The sequence below is a fragment of the Myotis daubentonii genome, chromosome 3 (assembly GCF_963259705.1).
Source record: "Myotis daubentonii chromosome 3, mMyoDau2.1, whole genome shotgun sequence".
Classification (NCBI taxonomy): domain Eukaryota; kingdom Metazoa; phylum Chordata; class Mammalia; order Chiroptera; family Vespertilionidae; genus Myotis; species Myotis daubentonii.
This window is the reverse complement of record NC_081842.1, coordinates 192,943,571-192,964,626: the sequence shown is the minus strand read 5'-3', so window position 1 is coordinate 192,964,626 and position 21,056 is coordinate 192,943,571. Positions and strand designations below refer to the sequence as shown.

Here is a 21,056-nt window from a genome sequence, read left to right as displayed (position 1 = left end):
CGTTGATATAAGAGAGAGTAGAGAAAGACAGGAAGAGAGAGAGCGAAACATAGATTTGTTGTTTCATTGTGGTAAGCGAAGTCCTGTGTATATGTATTATTTCACTTAATCTTCACAACTCTGTAACTATCATTATTGTCAGTACAGTGCAGGGATGAAGAGTGAAGTCTGGTCCTGACCGGTTTGGCTCAGTGGATAGAGCGTCGGCCTGCGGACTCAAGGATCCCAGGTTCGATTCCAGTCAAGGGCATGTACCTTGGTTGCGGGCACATCCCCAGTGGGAGATGTGCAGGAGGCAGCTGATCGATGTTTCTCTCTCATCGATGTTTCTAACTCTCTATCCCTCTCCCTTCCTCTCTGTAAAAAAATCAATAAAATATATTAAAAAAACAAAACAAAAATAAAGAGTGAAGTCTGGCTCTAGCCGGTTTGGCCCAGTGGATAAAGCAGCAAGCAGGGTCCGGGTTCCATTCAGGGCAAGGGCTTGCATCTCTGTTCCAGGCTCCGCCCTGGTCCCCGGCTCGTGCAGGAGGCAACCAATCCATGTGGTTCTCTCACATCCATGTTCTGTCTTTTCCTCTCTTTTCCACTCTCTCTAACAATCAATGGAAACATATCTTTGGGTGAGGATTAAAAAAAAAAAAAAGAGTGAAATCTGGAGCCAGGCAGTTAGGATTGGAGTCCTAGCTCTCCCAACTGGGTGACACGGGGCCTCACTCTCTCCGCGGTAAGACCGGGGTAGGAGCAGCGCCTCCCCCTGAGAATCCTGTCCAGGCGTCCCCCCTGGAGCTGCTGGGGAGCTCGGTGAGTTGTGCCGAGTGCTCCGCACAGTGACCGGCACAGAGTAAGCACCAAACAAGCGCATTCCCGGTTCCCCACAGGGACCCTCGACCCAGGCGGGAAGGGACCTGCCCAAGGTCTGGGTGATGACGGAGCCAGGTATCGGGTATTTCATTCCCTTTATTCTTCCGAGGCCGGCATGCCGCAGACCCGGTGCAGCCCGCCCGGGCTCCGGGGACGGTGGCCGGTCCCAGGCCCGCGGTCCCCGCCCCGGAGGTGCCGTGAGGTCCAGTCCAGGCCCGCGGTCCCGCCCCGGGGGTGCCGTGAGGTCCAGTCCAGGCCCGCGGTCCCGCCCCGGGGGTGCCGTGAGGTCCAGTCCAGGCCCATGGTGCCCGCCCCGGGGGTGCCGTGAGGTCCAGTCCAGGCCCGCGGTCCCGCCCCGGGGGTGCCGTGAGGTCCAGTCCAGGCCCATGGTGCCCGCCCCGGGGGTGCCGTGAGGTCCAGTCCAGGCCCGCGGTCCCGCCCCGGGGGTGCCGTGAGGTCCAGTCCAGGCCCATGGTGCCCGCCCCGGGGGTGCCGTGAGGTCCAGTCCAGGCCCGCGGTCCCGCCCCGGGGGTGCCGTGAGGTCCAGCCCAGGCCCATGGTGCCCGCCCTGGGGGTGCCGTGAGGTCCAGTCCAGGCCCATGGTGCCCGCCCCGGGGGTGCCGTGAGGTCCAGCCCAGGCTCCAGCGCGCCCACTGGATGGGCTGTGCCGCCTGGCGGTGCCGGCGGCGGGGAAGCAGCGCCCCAGCACCCACCCCGCCGGCCGCGGAGCTGCGGGGGGACTCCCGGCCGCGCGGGCTACACCCCGCCCGCCGCTGCCGCCCGAAGCGCCGCCCGCCGCCCTCTCACCCCGCAGCGGCGGCGGCGGCGGCGGAAGCGGGGAGGCGGGCCGGGCGGCCGGGGCGGGGCCGCGAGCGGCATGGAGGAGGCGGAGGCCGCGGCGGGCCGGGCGGAGCGGTGCCGGCCCGGGAGGGCCCCGAGCGGGGCCCTGGGCCCCTGAACCGTGAGTGCCCCCGGGCGGGGAGCGCGGCCGGGCGGGGCTCCCGAGGCCTCAGGCGGCCCCGGCCCCGCGAGGAGCAGAGCGGGACCGGAGAGGAGGCGGCGAGGGTGGCAGGGGGTGGAGGACGGGCCGGGGAAGCCGCCGCCCTCGCCCCCCAGGACGGGGAGGGCCCGGGGCTTGGTCCTGGTGGCGGCCGATGAGCCCTGAAAGCCGATTGTTCGCCCTGTTCCTCTGGGTCCCTGGGCAGCCCCCCGTCCCCCGTCCCCCGTCCCCGGGGAGTCTCCAGGTGACCTGACCCCGCGGAAGGGTTTTTCCCGGAAAAGTTGAGCCACTTTCCCGGGTCCCACGGTGTGGGTGCCGGCGGGCAGAGCTCCTGGGAGGCCCCCCCCGCCCCAGGCCCGGACTCCGGGAAGAGCCCCTTCCTCCCGGTGATCCGCCGGCCGGTCCCCTCGGTTTGCCAAGGCATGGGCTCGGGACGGCGCTGACCTCCTCCCCGGCATGGACGACTGGAAGCCCAGCCCCCTCGCCAAGCCCTTCGGGGCGCGCAAGACGAGGAGCTGGTATCTCACCTGGAAGTATAAGCTGACCAACCAGCGGGCCCTGCGGAGGTGCTGTCAGGTATAGAGACGTCCCGACCTCCCGGGGCTCCTCCCGCCTTCCCCAGCCTGGGCTGTGAGCGCTGGAGCCCTTCTTGGCCGCCCTCCCCCTAGAAGGGGGGTGGGGGGGACAGGTCCCTCGTGGGGAAACCTCTCTGCGCCATGTCCCTGTAGGTACTGGTGTGGGCCCAGGACAGCCTCTAGGCTTCCGACAGAAGCGTGAAGTCTGACGAAAGGCTTTGCCCGGGAGCCCACACCGGTCAGGCCATCAGGGCTAGGACCCAGGTCTTCGGATGCTCAGCTGGTTCCCTGGGACTGGCTCCATCTCTCGGCACTAATTGTGGAGGGAACCGAGGAAATGAAAGCCCCACATTGAAAACTACAGGAGCTCTGGGGAGGGAAGGAGGGAAGGAGGGAAGGTCAGGGTGGTCATGACACTGGACCCTGCTTGGAAGAGTAGAGTTGACCCTGGGCCAACAGGAGGAGAGAAAGACCCCAGGTTCTCCCTGTGCCATCCCTGCCACCAGGGCCCTCCTTTCAGGAAGACCCTCAGAGATCTGCAGGGAGGCCCTAGCTGGTTTGGCTCAGTGGATAGAGCGTCGGCCTGCAGACTAAAGGGCCCCAGGTTCGATTCTGGGCAAGGGCACATGCCCAGGTTGCGGGCTTGATCCCCTGTAGGGGACGTGCAGGAGGCAGCCAATCAATGATTCTCTCTCATCATTGATGTTTCTATCGCTCATTCCCTCTCCCTTCCTCTCTGAAATCAATAAAGATATATATTTTTAAAAAATAATAATTTATTTTTTTTAAAAAAAAGATCTGCAGGGAGTATCCCTCTTTAGTCATCCCCACTCCTCCCCTCAGACAGGGGCTGTGCTTTTCCTGCTGGTGACTGTCATTGTCAACATCAAGCTGATCCTGGACACACGACGAGCAATCAGTGAGGCCAGTGAAGACCCGGAGCCGGAGCAAGACTATGGTGGGGCGAGGCTAAGGGTGGGATGGGTGTGTGTGTCAGGCGGGGTTCCCTGGGATCTCACGGCTGACACAGCAGGCAGATCCCAAAGGATGAGACTCCCTCCATGACCTGTGGTGTCCTCACAGATGAGGCGCTGGGCCGATTGGAGCCCCCACGGCGCAGGGGCAGCGGACCCCGCAGGGTCCTGGATGTGGAGGTCTATTCAAGCCGCAGCAAAGTATATGTGGCCGTGGATGGCACGACGGTGAGTGGGCTGGTGTCTGGTGTACACTCCTTTCTATTCAGGGTGTGGTCCGCTGGCCCTGGGACCCACTGCCCGAGGAGGAACCGTACCTCTGCCAATTTCTACGTGGGTGGCTTTGGAGGCCTCAGTTCCTCATCTGTAACCTGGGACTAATCATGACTTCTACTTGTGAGAATTAAATGAGAAGTACATGAAGTGTGTTACATGTAGTGGGATTTTATCAGGAGTCATTATTAGTATTAGTAGGTAGTTAGTTCATTGTTATTTATGACATAATTACTTCCTGGTCCCTTCATTAGCCTTAGCCTTGTCCCAGGCACTGGGACCTGAAAGTCATCAGATCTGGCCCTTCTTAGAGGGATGAATCGAATAGAGCGTGATGTCTGCAGCAGGAGGCAGAGACAGTCACGTGCTCTACGAGCCGTGAAAGCCGTGGAGGGGAAGGTCGTAGAGAGATGTGAGCTCTTTTGGTGCGGTGCTATGGGGGCTTCCTGGAAGAGGTGGCCTTCCAGCTGGGTTGGAAGAGAATTGTGTCAGAGGCATAGATAGGCAGGAAGAGAGGTTTCATTTCATGCAGTTGTTTTTCTTAAGTGCCAATAAGACAGAGAGACCTGGAATGCCAGAGTGAAGAGTTGGACTTTGTCTCTGCCACCTTGTAGGTACTGGAGGATGAGGCCCGGGAGCAGGGCCGGGGTATCCACGTCATCGTCCTCAACCAGGCCACGGTGAGGTTCTAGGGGCAGGGGACCTGGAGGGCCAGAGCTGAGTCCTCCCTGCTGGCGACACATACTCAGTGGTATGTGCTTTGCCAGGGCCATGTGATGGCAAAGCGTGTGTTTGACACGTACTCACCTCATGAGGATGAGGCCATGGTTCTGTTCCTCAACATGGTGGCACCCGGCAGAGTGCTAATCTGCACCGTCAAGGTCAGTGACTCCCGTGGCCCCATCCCCTAAGACCCAGCTCCAACCCTGCCCACGGCCCTGTGTTCTATGCCCCTTATCTGGCACACTGAGAAGAGACTCTGGAGGAAGGTAACGCAGGTCCCGGTACTAGCCTTGTTATTTTTACTAATTGAGCATGTAGTTACTGAGCACATACCGTGTGCCAGGCACTGCTGTGGGGACGGGGCTACAGTGGGAAGCAAGACAGAGTCCCTGCCCTTAAGGAGTTTGCTCCAGCAGAGCAAGATTTTAAAAAAAGCAGCCAAATAAGTGTTTAATGTCAGGAAATGATAACTTGTATGAGGAAGAAAATAAAGAAAGGGAGACAGGGTGATGGGGGGTGTATTTTAGAAAGGGAAGGCCTCTGTAAGGAAATGGCATGTGAGCAGAATGCTGGAGGAAGTGTGGAGCGAGCCAGGTAAATAGCTGGAGGAAGAGCATTCTGAATAGAAAGAAGGGTACGGGTAAAGGCCCTGAAGTGGGAAGGTACTTGGCATACTTGAAGAATGGCAAGGATGCCAGGGGAGCTAGAGCAGAATAAGGGAGGAGAAAAGAGTGGGGAAGGGGGCAGAGAGAGCAGGGGACAGAGGTGCATACTGTGTGGGATTATGGTAAGGATTTATTAGCCCGGTGACTTCAGATGATTCTCAGATTTCTCCCTAAGCCTTCAGTTTTCTTACCTGTGGATTGATAGTGTTCCCAGAGGGTGGCCGTGATAATTTAACAAGCTAATTTGAGGAGAAGACCTGACATGGTGCTTGACACTTAGTTGGTGCTCCATGAGGCCAGGTCTCCTGGAACTGTGCTGTTCAGGCTGACCGCCTTCTCTGGTCTCCCAGGACGAGGGCTCCTTCCATCTCAAGGACACAGCCAAGGCTCTCCTGAGGAGCTTAGGCAGCCAGGCCGGCCCTGCTCTGGGCTGGAGGGACACCTGGGCCTTCGTGGGACGAAAAGGAGGTGCCGGCACCATAGTCCACCCACCCTGTAGTATTAAGGGCCTAGGGGAGCAGAACCCCCGATGGGATGGGGAGGGGAGCAAGTAGGTGCCAGTGGTGGTGAGTTGGATGAAAGTGGGCAGGGAGATGGGAAGAAGCTCCAAAACTGGAGTCTGGGGCCCCCATTATTCCTCGTTCCTGCCCCTTGCCAGGTCCTGTCCTCGGGGAGAAGCATTCTAAGTCACCTGCCCTCTCCTCCTGGGGGGACCCAGTCCTGCTGAAGACAGATGTGCCGCTGAGCTCAGCTGAAGGTGGGATTAGTGGGGGCTGGGCATTGGGCTCCTCTTCATGGGGCTTTATTCTCTTGACGGGTGCCTGGAACGCTTCAGACCGCACTGGCCTCATGCCCCCATCCTGTTGACCCCATCTCTCCCTCAGAGGCGGAGTGCCACTGGGCAGACACAGAGCTGAACCGCCGCCGCCGGCGTTTCTGCAGCAAAGTTGAGGGCTATGGGAGTGTGTGCAGCTGCAAGGACCCCACACCCATCGAGTTCAGCCCTGACCCAGTGAGTGGGGCCTTAGGCAGTGAGGCTTGGACTCCTTCCCAGCTTGGCAAGGGGCCCTAGGACAGATCCAGGTTGGGCTTTCTCTACCTCAGCCTGGGAGGGAACCAGGGGCTGAGGATTTACACTGAGCTCTGAAAGATGGGGCATCCTGGGGAGGGAGGGCAGGCCATGTGAGCCAAGGCCCAGAGTCAGAGTTGGGCTGAGTGTGTGGAGGGCCCAGGACAGGGAAGGCTCTCTGCCTTTTCCCTGAAGTCCCCCTCACCCCGCAAGAACTCTTCCCTTGGGAGGGATCCCAGGTTGAAGAGGGAATAAGGCAAGAGTTAAAAGCTGTTTCTCATTCAGCTCCCAGACAACAAGGTCCTCAATGTTCCTGTGGCTGTCATTGCAGGGAACCGGCCCAATTACCTGTACAGGTGAGCCTGGCAGTGGGCTGCATCCAGCACCAACAGGAAGGTGCTCAATGGGTGGGAACCCCAGGCTCATCTCTCTGTAGGAGGAACTCTTGAGGTGGGCAGGAAGACAGCAGATTCTAGGACCATTTACATATGTGGGTGAACATGGGGAATGTGGGCCCAGCTATAAACACAGGGGAGCCCTGCGTTGGGGGGACAAAGAGGCCTAACTTATCCTTGGGCTCCCCAGGATGCTGCGCTCTCTGCTCTCAGCCCAGGGAGTGTCTCCCCAGATGATAACCGTGTTCATTGATGGCTATTATGAGGTGAGTGGGATTTGGGGGCTTTGGGTGGGGCAGAGCACAGTGTTTCAAGTGCTGAGTAGCAGTGATCACTGAGGACTGGCGAGGGAGATAGCCCAGGCAAGGGCTGTGAAATGTGGGGGCTTGGCATGCCAGGGCCTGCCGAGGTGGGCAGGAGGGAGGTGACTCGGATGACCAGTGGCCATGCCCCCCAGGAGCCAATGGACGTAGTGGCGCTGTTTGGTTTGAGGGGCATCCAGCACACTCCCATCAGCATCAAGAATGCCCGCGTGTCTCAGGTACTACCTTGGCAGGGATGGAAGGGGCAGACACCGGGCAGCACCGTCCACCCTAAAGCTCATGTGCCTGTTTCTGTTCCCCACCCAGCACTACAAGGCCAGCCTCACTGCCACTTTCAACCTGTTTCCGGTGAGTAGTAAGAACAAAACTCTTGGGCCTAGGGAGGGGAAACATGAGCATAAAGTCTGGCCTTATGTAGCAAACGCTTCATCCTCCTCATCTGGAAAATGGGGAGAGTGCTGCCTGAGCAGTGGGATGAGGGTGGAGGAGACATGAGATGGGAACGGTCCCCTTGGGATCACGTTGTCCCCCTCCCGCTGCAGGAAGCCAAGTTTGCTGTGGTTTTGGAAGAAGACCTGGACATTGCTGTGGATTTTTTCAGGTGAGGGGAATGCCCTTCCATTGCAACCTCTATAAGCTGCATGGGGCCTCTTTGCTTGCCTGGGTCTCCAAGGAAAAAGGAGGCGTCTTGGAGCGCTTTCTGGAGGAAGCAAGCTCAGGTGGGGGAAAGTCTGAGCAAATGCTGAGTGGCAGGTGTTGGGCTGGAGGAGAGAGTTGAAAGGATAAATGGAAAATGAGATGGAGATTTAAGGGGAGGGGCAAGGGGGCATGGCTTTTGAGTTCCATCTCCAGCCCTTGGTGCACCACTGTATGACTGGGTGTGTCCTTGTCCTTCCCCGAACCCCTGACCCTGCCTCTCTCAGCTTCCTGAGCCAGTCCATCCACCTGCTGGAGGAGGATGACAGCCTGTACTGTATCTCAGCCTGGAATGACCAGGTAGGCTGAGAGGCCAGGGGTCGGCTGGGAATTTGGTAGGGTCTCTGAGCTAATACCTCCCACTGTGGTCGCCTATCCCCAGGGGTATGAACACACAGCCGAGGACCCAGCATTGCTGTACCGCGTGGAGACCATGCCTGGGCTGGGCTGGGTGCTGAGGAAGTCTTTGTATAAGGAGGAGCTTGAGCCCAAGTGGCCCACACCAGAAAAGGTGTTCTGGCAGGGCAGGGTAAGTGAGCCGGGGTCCTCTACCAGCTCCACATCTCTTGACCTTCATAATCTTCCATGCCCCCAGCTCTGGGACTGGGACATGTGGATGCGGATGCCTGAACAGCGCCGAGGCCGAGAGTGCATCATTCCGGACGTTTCCCGCTCCTACCACTTTGGCATCGTGGGCCTCAACATGAATGGCTACTTCCATGTGAGTGGGAGGGATGTTGCCGGGGTGGGGGACGGGGGCGAGAGGAGGCACAGTATGGCAGATAGCACAAAGAGCATGGACTCTGGAGCAACCCCAGGTCTGCCTCTCACTAGCCACGTAACCGTGGGGAAATTACTGATCCTCTTTTTTTTTTAATCTTTACCCGAGGATATGTTTTTTATTGATTTTTATAGAAAGAGAGAGAAACATTGATATAAGAGGGAAACATCAATCGGTTGCCTCCCTACATGCCCCGACTGGGGATCAAACCCACAACCTAGGTATGTGCCCTGACCGGGAATCAAACCCAAAACGTTTTGGTGTACGGGACAGTGCTCTAGCCAACTGAGTCACCTAGCCAGGGCTACCGATCCTCTTTTAAAAAAAAAAAGTTTTTATTGATTTCAGAAAGAAGAAGGAAGAGGGAGAGAGAAAGAGAAACATCAATGATGAGAATCATGATCAGCTGCCTCCTGCACACCCCCCTGCTAGGGATCAAGCCAGCAACAGAGGGATCCCCTGTTCCAACCCCAGGATGTGCCCTGACTGAGAATTGAACCATGACCTCCTGGTTCATGGGTAGATGCTCAATCACTGAGCCAAACTGCTGGGCCTACTGATCCTCTTTTACCTCAGTTTTTTTATTTGTAAAATGGGAATTAAAATACTGTTTACCTAGTAGGGTTGCTAGGTTATGAGGTTTACTAGTAAATAAGTTGCTATATGCAAAATGCTTTGAACTGTAAGCATTATATAAGGGTTAGCTCATATCATTTTTATTATTACTATTCTTAGCATGAGGCTGGGTGCGGGGAGAGTATTTCTACTGCCAAGCACATATCCAGCCCTGCAAGTTCTGCCCTCTCCTGTCCTTGGAAGTTCTGCGGCCTGAACAGGGAGGTCCCCAGGTCTCCACCCCCTATATGGTTGTGTTCAAAGGGCCACTCCTGTTATAGCAAGGGAGGCCTTGAGACAGTCCAGCCTGAAGGAATGGACAGCTTCCAGCTTGAAAGCTCCTAGAAGTCAGAAGGGCCCTGAGAGACCAGCTAATACAAGACCTTCACTCATTTCCCCAAGAGGGGCAGGCATTTACCTTAGTCACAGGGGTTTCCTCTCCCAGGCCAGCCAGCCCCTTTGCCCACTACTTCCTGGCTTCCGTGGATCTAGAACAGCTGGTCCAGGGAGCACCACTGGGGACAGGGACTAGCTCAGGGGTCAGTGGCATGAGCTGCTGGTGTGGAAAGGGGCTCTCTGGCAATGCTTAAGCCCAAATTAAAGGCAATAAGAGCCCACCAAGGATATTGCAAAGAGGACAGGAAGACAAGGAAATTAGAGGGACCTTCACAGGTCCAGGACTTAATTTGTGGGCCTGTGGTTATGTAGTGGGTCAGTGGGCAGGTGTGGGCCAGACAATGGAAGGCTCTGATTTGCACCTTCACACCCACTCAGGAGGCCTACTTCAAGAAGCACAAGTTCAACACAGTTCCAGGTGTCCAGCTCAGGAACGTGGACAGGTAGGGGCTGGGGACAGGGCAAAGGGTAGGATATCTGGGAGTCTTGATGACCATTATTTGACAGTCCCTTCCAACCCTGGGGCCTGTATGTTTATCCCAGCCTGCTGTCCCCCAGTTCCCATGTGAACCTCAGCCCTGCTCCTGGGATCTTGGGGCTACCCTCTCCCTTGAACCATTTCTCCCTCTCCTTTAGTCTGAAGAAGGAAGCTTATGAAGTGGAAGTTCACCGGCTGCTTAGGTACGGCCTAGGGCATTAGGGGTGCGGGGCAGGGAGTGAGCGGGAGTCAGATACTAGGGTCCAGGCCTCATAATTTGTGGGGCCCGCTGCCCAATGAAAAACTGGGCTCCTTGTTCAAAATCAGAATTTCAAGACGGCAACAACTAAGCAAGGGGCCTCGTGTGATACACTCATGAGTGAGGGCCTGTCTTACTCCCCTCCCCCCGCTGCAGTGGAGCCGAGGTGTTGGACCACAGCAAGAACCCTTGTGAAGACTCCTTCCTGCCAGACACCGAGGGCCATACCTACGTGGCCTTTATCCGAATGGAGAAAGATGATGACTTCACCACCTGGACTCAGCTTGCCAAGGTGCCCCTATGCCACACCTACCCTAGAAATGCCCCTTCCCCCAAGATACAGGGGGCCTTTTACCTTAGAACCTTTTCATTACACTTCCAGACCCATCTTTCAACCTCCTTGTCCAGATTTGTATTTTAACAGCTGCTACCTCTTATTAGAAGTACTTTAAGAAAAAAATTAATTTGAGAGATGGTAAAAAGAAAAAAAAAGATGCCATCTCTTGCAGATTGAAGAGGCTGCTGAGGAGGGGGCGGGGGCTGGGTTTGGGGTCCTCAGAGGCCCCTCCCCGCAGCTCTCTGACCCATGCCTCTCCCTCCTCCACCCCACAGTGCCTCCATATCTGGGACCTGGATGTGCGTGGCAACCACCGGGGCCTGTGGAGGTTGTTTCGGAAGAAGAACCACTTTCTGGTGGTGGGGGTCCCAGCCTCCCCCTACTCGTGAGTGACTCTTTTCTGCCCTTAGAAATGGGAGCCTGGCTGGATGGGACATAGCTAATGACCTCTTTCCTATTACCTTCCCAGGGTGAAGAAGCCACCATCAATCACCCCAATTTTCCTGGAGCCGCCCCCAAAGGAGGAGGGAGCCCCAGGAGCTGCAGAACAGACATGAGACCTCCTCCGGGACCCTGCAGGGCTGGGTACTGTGTACCCCCAGGCAGGCTAGCCCTTCACCCCATCATGTAGGATTTTGTAGACACTGGCAGGGGTTGGGGCTGGTTTGTTTTTAACATGAGACTTAATTACTAACTTCAAGGGGAGGGTTCCCCTGTTCCAATGCCCCTATTTCTGAGTTGGAGGTCTATTTATTTACTTCCTTGTTGGGAAAGGTCAGGATAGTTGCTGGAATCCCTGAGCAGCTGATCCTGCCCTTTGTATACTCCCTCCTCCCAGGCCAGGCTCAGAATTTAACCTATTTATTTACTGTCCTGAGGGCCTTGGAAACAGGGTGAAGCCTGAAGGAACTTGATTCTTTTATGGACTGGGGTGCTGCCCTGAGGGTGTGGCTGGCTCTTACTCAGGAAACTGCTGTTCCCAACTCCTGGACAGGCCCAGCAGGGGCCCGCCCACTGATGCAGACCACTCAGAGACCCTCACCCTGAACCAGGCCTCTTCTCGGCCTCATCTTTGTCCAGGTTTCCAAAGCTGGATAAGGTGGTCATTGATTAAAAAAGGAGAAAACCTCTATGGATGTGTCTCGTGATTGTGTGTGTGTGTGTGTGTGTGTGTGTGTGTGAGAGAGAGAGAGAGAGAGAGAGAGAGAGAGAGAGAGAGAGAGAGAGAGAGAATGCTCATGATGGATGGTGAGTTTTCCTTACTGCCCTCCATATAGGGTTTATCTTACATTTGGGGCCATTTGGCCACCAGGGGATGCCCAAGTCTCAAACTTCAAGGTTTTTTCCTAGGCTCCACCCTAGAGCCTGACCTGTTGGGGCTGAGCTTGGAGTAGCCACCCCACACCCCTTTCCCACTGTTTAACCACCAACCTGTTTCCTGCCTAGCTTGTTAGGGCTAGGCACTTGTCCCCAGATATGGAGCAAAAGAAAACAAAAAGGGATACTTAGATGTGGGAAGGCGATGGGAGCACAGGTGAGTATAGTGAGGCATGGGCGGGAAGAAAGTGGGTGAGACAGACCCGGGTTGGGCATCATTCAGGAGGCTAGGACTGGGCTGCAGATGGAGACATAGGAACAAGGATTTCTGTGGCCATTAGTGCACTGTATGCAGATTTCATAGCTGGGCATTTTTTTCTGAAGAAAAGCCATTGTTTTTATCAGATTCTCACCCAGTCAGTGATCCAGAGAGGTTAAGAAGATCTAAGTCATAAAGGTACCAGAAAATGAATGGGATTGTCTATAGGGAATGGATGAGATACCCCAAGCAGGGGAAGTATGACATTTAAGGGAGCTGTGAAGGACTTAGGATCAGGAGAGTACAGAACACTTCTAGAGCAACAGTCTGCCTGCAGAGCCCGTGTGAGGCGAGCCTGGTGAGCACCTGTAGAGCCTTGGCCAGGAAGGCAGGAACTCCTGCCCTTTCGCCAGCTCTCTGCCCCCCTGCTTCTCCCACAGGTGCCTGGAGCTCAGGTCGGCGATGGCACGGGTAGTGTGTGGCTAGGACGTTTCTTGCCACCCTGCTGATTTCAGTGTTTGCTGTAGCTAGAGATAGTGTTTGAGGTGCCATAACAGCCAGATTGAGGAGCAATTAGCTCACTATGAGGCGGAGGCCCACCCTGGGCAAACAGATCAGCAACCTTCCTTGTCAGGCCCTAAACACTGGCCTGCCCCACCCAGGCTGGGCACTTCCTGATGTTGCTGGTAGTACCCACCATCAAGAAAGCCTTGACCCATCTCAGGAGTTGTGTGTGCAGGGCATAGTAAAGTGGGGAAGGGGCCTCATTGCCCACCCCCCAGCAGGCTCCTAATTTTGGCCTTAAACTAGCTCTCAGGCACTGTATGGCTCTGGCCAGGTCTGTTCCTCTCTGGGCCCAGCAACAGGTGGTAGTTCCTGGCTCCCTTAGGAAAATCTGGGAAGAGGGGTCCAGGGGTCAAAGGGAAACAAGGGGGAGGACTGGTTAGCCAGGCTGGGCTTTGCTTGGTAGCAGACACCATGTTCTCCAGCCATAGCTGCCTCCTGGTTCAGCAGCAATCAGATCTGCGTGGGGGACATTCTGGCCTTCTGGTAAATCTGTCGCCATATCAGATAGCGTGGGCCTGAAACTAGTCACATGCGTTTCTAGGCCCAGTTTCTTGAGGATGGGGGTGGTTAAGACAAAATGGAGATCAGATCTGAAGAGCACCAGGCAGGCCAAGACCAAGAACACGTTCTTTCTGAAGTCCCCAAAGCAGGGAGCGGTGTGCGGCTTTGCCTGAGTGGGAGGGTAGGAGGGTCCAATCCAATGGGGCTTCCAGAGGGCTTCTCAGAGTCTAAGGAGTGACTCCCTCCCATTGCCCTGGCAATATTTTTCATCTCCCCTGCCCCCACTTGGGCACAAGCTTGTTATTTTCATAGCTTTCTGGTCCAGTGCCCCTACTCAGGAATGAGTAGTTTCAGTCCAAAGTCCTCCCACATTATAGGAACGCAGGCTGACCCAGCCCCCACCGCCTCCCTCGGTGCCCTCTCGGCCATCCCTGTCATGCTCCCTCCCAGGCCTGGAGTTCACATGGAGAGAAAAAATAGCCACCCACCTCCACTCCTCTTCTGCTACCTTTCCAGGGGCCTCTGTGTCTCTAGCCCCACAGGAATCTGAGGCCAGTTCAGGCAAGATGGGTCCCTCTCCCCAATGATACACATGAAAAGAGTCCCAGTGGAAACAATTTAATTAGTTTATGAATTCTGAAATGCCTTCTACACATCCGCCCGGTTACTGCTTATTTTGCATGTGCTCAGGATATAGGGTGCCTTATTCCCCAGTGGAGTACTGGGGTCACCAAGAGCTCCTGTCGTCCTGAAGGGGTAGCAAGGGTTTGAGAGACAGACTGGAGGAATGGGCAGGAGAACTGGCTACCCTAGAACTGGCTCTGGAACAGGTGGGCCCCACCCCCACCAATGGAAGGCAGTCAGGCACAGCCTGAAGGGGTGGTCCCTATGTGGCCCCACTCTGGCCCAAATGACACTGTTAGATCCTGTCGCCACCCTGATCACGGCCTTTTGGCAGTGCCAGGGTGCTCTTCCCAGTTCCTGTGTGGCAGGAGCAGTGGCGGAGGCAGAGGCAGACTTATTTCAAATTGCAGTACAGGTACATGGACACAATCATGGCAGCCAGCTGGTGGGGAAGGAATAGGGAGAGGTGAGGAGACATGATCATGGTCCTTGAGCTTTAGTCTCCTGCCCCCCCAAACTCCCTACATGAAACCGTTAGAAGTCTGTGTCCTCTAGAGAGGCCTCAGAGATGGGACAAGCACCCCCGTTCCAGTGGGGATATCCGGCTCCAACCCTCTCACCCCCTTACCTCCAAGCCTCCAATTCCGGCTGCCACACCACCCACAGTGATGGCATTGGTTCGGATGTCACTCAGAAGCTGCTTGAAGCAACCCTTCGAGAAGGGAAAAGAGCATCTATAGTCAGCTCCTGCCCCCCGCCCCCTTTCAGCACTCTGAGGCCATTAAAACAGCCCCAAACGTCCATGCCAGCCCACACCTGTACAGGTTTGTCCTCGGCCCTCTTCTTGGTGCAGGGTTCCGTGCCATTGACATCATCAAAGCAACAGTATGGGGGAAAGACCTTGTTATCTGTGAAGTAGGGAGACTCCTCAAAATCCGTGTAGTTGTTGAAGCCACAGCACTTGAGCTGGAGACAAGGAGGGGAGGGTGTCACTGGGGCCTTGCCTCTCTCTCCCCACTCCAAAGCCTCCCCAGCCCACCTTACCCCTTCCATGGTGCTGTTCCACACTTGTGTGAAGTCTTTCTGGGAGCCATAGTCCTTCTTGATGGTCTGCACTACCAGCAATGTCAGGTAGTGCTCAGCCTGGGTAGAGCAGGACAGTGTTTAGGGCCTGACAGGCAGGGTGGCCATTCACAGGCCACAACCCACTGCCAGGGCGTTGCCCAATCTTACTCCCTTGCCCCATCCTCAATCCTCACCACTGGGGTATACACCAAGGCGACCACAGCAGCTGCAACCTCAGCAATGAAGATGAGGAGGAGGATGAAGAAGAACTGAATAGGAAACAGGGGTCTGAGTTTTAGGGAGAGACAGTCCCTCATGAATTCCTTACCCTACCCCACCCCCCATAAAAAGGGGGCAGGGGCCCCTTCGCTGAGGCCCTTGGAGTCCAGAAGAGGGTCTGGGGATCTCCAGGGCCTGGTGTCAAAGGTGAGGGGACCCCAAGCCTTGGTGATGGGCCTGTGGAACTGGGTTTGACACACCATCATGAGGGCACACTTGTTCTCAGTGTGAGCACCGTAGCAGCCCAGGAAACCAAGAGCAAAGAGCACAGCGCCAGCTGCGATGAGGAAGTAGCCCACGTTGACAAACTGCATGGCACTGGACGACAGCGGCCCGAAGATCTTCAGGAAGGATGGCCCATCGACTGACACCCAGATCCCCACTGCCAACAGGGCCACACCACACAGCTGGAGACAGAGAAGCAGACCTTGAAACAGTGCTGGCAAGCAGTTCCCTACCACACAATTGAGTCAGGAAAATGGGAGATGAGAAATTTCCCCCTTTATTGGCTAAGAAGTCTACAAACTCATCCGGTAGGGAGGGAAAACATCCTGTAAGGCCAGAAGGATGGGAGCTGGGATACCCACAGCCGGACCAGGCTGCACACCTAGGCAGATATAAATGGGATCAGAGGTCCCTAAAATATCCCTGTGGCGGGGTAGGGCTTACATGGGGGTGCCCAGACTTTCCCTCACCGATGCCAGGGTCCTGCCACATAGCTAGGAGTGAAAACAAGCAGGTGAGCACCTACCCCACCCTATTTCCTCCCCAGGCTATGGGCGTCTGGAACACCTATGTCCTCTGATAGGTGGAAACAGGGGGGTGGTAGCATTGAGCAGGCTCAACAGTAACCCTGGTAACGAAGGCGGGGTTGAGGTTTACACCTACTCCCAACCTTGGAGAGGAAGGTGGTGAGAAGGGACACCTACCCTGGGGCCCCATTTGGCTCCCTTCCAAGGTTAACTCCAGGCCTGCCCTTTATCCAGCCTAGACCTCTCCCTGTAGAGACTGAGGGGGAGTAGTCAGAGCGCTTGAAGGCTCCCTAGCTCAGCTCCAACCCTCAGAGGGAATCCTGAGGCCCGGAATGGGGAGGAGGGCACTGCCCAGTTCCCAAAGCTCTTACAGCAAAGCCTTTCGGATCCTGAGCTTCAGGGGATGAATCCTCCTGACACAAACTGGGTGCCTAGTCCCCACTTTCCAGCTTTAGGAGCTGAGGCTAGAACCAGGAGTGAAGTGGCAGACCATGGCTGCATTCCAGGCATGTTTGCCCAAGGACAAAAAGCCCGACTTTCAGCCTGCAGGGTCAAATTTCAAGGAGTCTGAGGCCTGCCCTGCCCTGCCCAGCCTGGCAATGCCTGGGCAACCGAGGCCAGAAACCAAACCGGATTTGCCTTTAACCCCCTCCGGCCAGAGTCTTTACTGTCCAAATTGATGGGATCCTGTTGTCTTCTCTACATACATGAATAACGGCTGGTTCTCCAAAGCCAAAGGGAGCCTGAGACCCAGCGCCACACTGGAGTCAGTGTTTTCCTTACCCCAGACCAATTTCTCCAAATTCATCTACACTCTATGTCTCCACTTCCTCACCTTTTACTCACTCTAACCCACTGTATGTGGCTCCCAGGTCTCCGGTGACATCCTATGCTAAATCTGGGAGACGCTTGATACAATATCGTCCTTGGCCTCTCTATCTCGCTCTCCCTGTTTCCTCCCTTGCTCTTTCTCCATCTGCTTCCTGGTGGCCATTTCTTCGCTTATTCCTTATAAGCTGGGCTTCTTGGAGTTCATGCTCCCTGAGTGCTCTCACCCACTGAGTGGCTTCCATGACCACCTACAGGCACATGACTTTCACATATCCATGTCCAGTTCCCACCTGAGCTGTAACTCTGAGCTGCCTATGATATACCCCCAGGTTGCTCACGCCACAAACATGGGCATCATCGCCAAGACCTCTGTCTCCCTTACCTCCTCCTGCATCCCTCAGCCACCATCTGAGGCTTTCTCCTTTGTCTACTTTGTACATCTCTCCCCATCTCCACCACCACCTCCGGGGTTTATGCCTCATTGCTCAGCTTCCTCAAACATGCCCCACATAATCTGTTCCTGCTTTTCTGAGCAATGTCTGATTTTACTGCCTCTGGGCCTTTCTGCAAGCTTTACAGTTCCCTCACACAGGGCAAATCCCCGGCCTCAGCTACTTCCTCCAGGAAGTCTTTTCCGACCAGGTGGAGTTCATCCCCCTCCTGTGGTCTCCCTTAGCCCCTGTGTTAACGCCAGAAATACTACGCTGAAACTGTCTGCCTATCTGGCCTGCTGGACCTGAAGTCCTCCAGGGCAGAGAAAGAGCTTGCTCACCTGTTACCCAGCATTCAGCACTGAATCTGAGGCTATAAACGTGTGTTTAATGAATAGGGCTGCTTGAGGCAGACCTTCTGCTGTGAGGTCTGGGTCTTCTCTTCTTGCAGCTCCCCATCATACAGAGGCCACCAAATTTCCTCCCACGGTAGGTGACTTAGGGCAAACCCCTTCCCCCGCTGGGCCTCAATGCTATGAAAAAGGGGGAATTGTTCCCATTGACATGCCCTGCCCTAAGTCTGGACTAAAGCTTCCTGGAAGGGAGGGGACCCCCAAGTTTCTCTACTCCAACTCCTGTGTCATCCAGGCTGCGGAGTGAACTCAGCATTTGGGGAGACCTCTGCAGCATAAGGGGACACTGGCAGGAGACTCTGGGCACAGTGGCTCCAATCCCCCAGCTTGAGCTCTGCTCAGGTTGTGACCCACTCCCGTAGGGAGCCCCAAAGAGCTCACAACACCCATACTTACAAAGATGAGAAAATTGAATAAGATCATCATGGTCTTAATGAAGCTGTAGCACTGCATGGTGGCTCCTGGGAGGCAGACATGTATGAGTTAGAACCTCCCCTGCAACCCCCAGGCTGGCCCTGGCCCTGACATTGCACCCTGACAAATCAGACTCCAGACTCCAGAACCCATCTATTACCAAGCTTCCCCTGCATCTGGACTCTGACACCTCAGGACTTTTCCCAGTTCCCATCCTGACACTCCTACCTCTCTGTACTGCCCAGACCCTCAACCAGCACCTGACACCTAGATCCTAATACTCCAGGCTCATCCCCCGGCACCCAAGCCCAATGTCCACACTGTAGGTCACCCCATGCCCTTCCCTGGCACCTAGATATCCGTGACCCCTCCCCAAACCAAGAGTAGACTCCTCCAGGGCCCTCCCCAGGGTCCTTCCAGCTCCCCGAACCTGCTTTCAGACTGAGTTTCCTTCATAAGACAATCTCTGCTCTATGCCATCACCCACCTGTTCAGGACTCCTGGTAGTGAGTTCTGAAAGAAGGATCTATCTGCTGAGGCTCCAGCGGGGACAGACAGCTCCAGGGAACTGCCACTGAGTGGGCAGACAGGGAGCTGGCTCTCACACGCCACTGCTCACCTGCAGGCGGGGCAGGTGTTTTAAAGGCTTCCTCTGCCCGCCCGCCCTCCCGCCCGCTCCACCCCAGCCCTTAGGCCTTCTCTTGCCCCTGCTGCCCCCTGCTGCCTGGAGATCCGTTCCCACAGCCACAAGAGCAGTGGGACTCCACCTGCCAATACCAAGCGGGCAATACCCCGCCTGATCTGAGAAGGGAGAGAAATCTGGGGATGGGCAGGGCCCCAGAACTTCTGCGTGCCCCCCCCCCACCACAGTGCACACATGTTTCTTACCCTGTATCCGCAGATACATTCATACACCCTACATGCTGTGCTCACAGGCATGCACATCTACCCAAGTTGCCATCCATATATTCACACAGAAACAAAAACACCTACTGATGCTCACGAGTACACACACACACACACACACACACGCATGCACTTTCAAGGCAGTGACCAAGGTTTGGCAGCTTCTGCTCCCTCCTTTGAATAATAAAAAGCTCCTAGTCCTTTTCCTTTCGCAAAAAGATCCAATTCCCCATCTTCTTCCTCCCTTCATCTCTCCTCCTCACTCTTCTCCCTCTCCACCCTTTTGCCCCCAAACTTCCCTTTTTCCCTTCTTCCCTTAGCACTCTGTATACACCCCTTCCCTTTCTGCCAGCAGGTGGCACCATGGTCTCAAGAAAGCATCACTGCCAGCTGTAAGGCCCTGCAATGCCCACCATGGAGGCTGCCCTCCCACTTCCTATTCCAACATTCCTGATGGAGGTGCTGGGCAGTCCTGGCTTTTGAGTCCCTCAGACCAGGTGCTCAAATCCTGGTTCTGTTGCTTATTAGCTGTGTGACCCCCCTAGGGGGCCTTTCTCAGACTTGGTTTTAATGTCTAGTCGGTATAACAGAATTGTTATAGGTCTTTAAGAAGAGATTTTCTCCCCAATCTGGGACATAAGCAACCTTAGTGTAAAAAGGTCCAAGTGCGGAAAGTCCCAGCCAGAGCGGGTATGGCATGGACAAAGTGGATTTTAAATTTTGTTGTGTTTTTGTAATGGGAGGAGGCAGCTGAAGAGACAAGAGAGGGGAAACTGACAACACAATATTTTTACGGATCATGTTTTAAATGCAATACATATATGGTAAATCATTTTTCCTTCACAACAATCCTATGAGATAGATTCTCTTATTTCCTTTTTATTTTTAATCCTCACCTGAGGATATTTTTCCATTGATTTCCAGAGAAAGTGGAAGGGAGGGGGAGAGACAGAAACATCACTGTGAGAGAGACACATTGAGCCTAGAGGTACATAGCCTTGACCTGAATCAAATCGGGACTCTTCAGTCTGAGGTCCGACACTCTATCCACTGAGCAAAACCAGCCAGGGCTCTTATCTCCTTTTTAAATATGGGGGAACAGAGGCACAGAAAGGTTACGTTCTTGCCATGATCACATAGCTTGTAAGTGGCTGAGCCAGTATTCAGCTCAGTCTGGTGCCAGAGTCTACGTCTTACCCCCCATCAAACAGACTGTCTACATTGATGGAATCTTGAAAAAGGCAGGAAGGACTGGCTTCCAGAAAGAACAGGGAAAGAGGCCTTGGTCTGGGACTTGAGTAGGAAGATGGCCAAGGGCAGGTGGGTTTATAGGTATAGTGGCTAGAAGTGGATGGGGGCTGGGTTGGTTTCTAAGACTGAGGATGGCAAGAATGGAAACTGGAAGGGAAGACGGTGTAAGGACTTTGAGTGTGGTGTGGAGGGCCTCTCAGTCTCCCAGCTGTCTCCTGAGGGACAAGAGACAAGGTGGAGGCGGGGAAGGGGGGAAGGGGGCCTGTACAGGTGGGATACGAGGGAAAGGAAGAGAGGGCTAAGACGTAGAGGGAAAGGAGCAAGCCCAAAGTTCCACAAGAACTCAGTACAAGGCCTAGCAGAGCCATTGATGTTTCTGTCTGCTACAAGAAAGGAGATAAACCCAGGGTTGGAACCTCTTACATCCCCTGATGATCTCGCCATTTCTCTTCCTGCACTGATTGTCCACATGGCTTTCTCTTTTGTCTCGGGAAGACCTGGAACCAGGTCACATTAATCTATGTCCCTAGTGTCCTGCACATATGAATTTGTTAGTGAACATTTCCTGAATGACAGAATGAGTGAGTGCAGAATAACAAGAGTGAAATGTCGGGGCTTTGGACCTTGGCCATGATGGATCTGAATCCCTGCCTGACCCTGATTGTGTGACTTCACCTGAACCTCAATTTCCTTAGACGATCAATCTTCATCATTCACAGATTACATATTGTGAATTACCTACTCATTAAAATTTATCTGTAACCCCAAACCAATATGCATGGTACTTTTGAGGTTATTCATGGACATGTGTACAGCTGCAAAGATTTGAGGTGCCCAACTTGCATGTTCTCAGCTGAGGTTGAACAGGAGGACACCCTGCCTTCTCACTTCAGCCATTATAATGTAATATAATGTGGTCTTTTTAGTGTCACGTGTTTTGCATTTGGGGGCTTTTTGTTGGTGATTTTGCTGTTTAACTGGCCCTGATGTCATGCTGAAGTGCTATCGAATATTGCTAAGCAC

At 54.9% G+C, this 21,056-nt stretch overlaps 2 protein-coding genes across 2 annotated transcripts; one reads left to right on the top strand and one right to left on the bottom strand.

The window, feature by feature from the left end:
- The first annotated feature begins 1,668 nt into the window (after positions 1-1,668).
- POMGNT1 (protein O-linked mannose N-acetylglucosaminyltransferase 1 (beta 1,2-)) lies at positions 1,669-11,553 on the top strand. Its single transcript, XM_059689994.1, has 22 exons — positions 1,669-1,825; positions 2,285-2,440; positions 3,283-3,397; positions 3,523-3,641; positions 4,301-4,366; positions 4,454-4,567; positions 5,425-5,542; positions 5,733-5,831; positions 5,959-6,086; positions 6,429-6,499; positions 6,729-6,804; positions 6,996-7,079; positions 7,168-7,209; positions 7,404-7,462; positions 7,785-7,857; positions 7,940-8,068; positions 8,153-8,278; positions 9,728-9,792; positions 9,986-10,030; positions 10,243-10,378; positions 10,699-10,808; positions 10,893-11,553. The coding sequence occupies exons 2-22, from the start codon at positions 2,321-2,323 to the stop codon at positions 10,978-10,980; spliced, it is 1,983 nt and encodes a 660-aa protein (XP_059545977.1). The 5' UTR covers positions 1,669-1,825; positions 2,285-2,320; the 3' UTR covers positions 10,981-11,553.
- Positions 11,554-13,669: 2,116 nt separating this feature from the next.
- Positions 13,670-18,520, bottom strand: TSPAN1 (tetraspanin 1). Its single transcript, XM_059689993.1, has 8 exons — positions 18,364-18,520; positions 17,859-17,923; positions 15,236-15,442; positions 14,951-15,025; positions 14,736-14,834; positions 14,508-14,657; positions 14,320-14,403; positions 13,670-14,133 (listed from the first exon to the last, which is right to left on the bottom strand). The coding sequence occupies exons 2-8, from the start codon at positions 17,913-17,915 to the stop codon at positions 14,086-14,088; spliced, it is 720 nt and encodes a 239-aa protein (XP_059545976.1). The 5' UTR covers positions 17,916-17,923; positions 18,364-18,520; the 3' UTR covers positions 13,670-14,085.
- Positions 18,521-21,056: the final 2,536 nt, after the last annotated feature.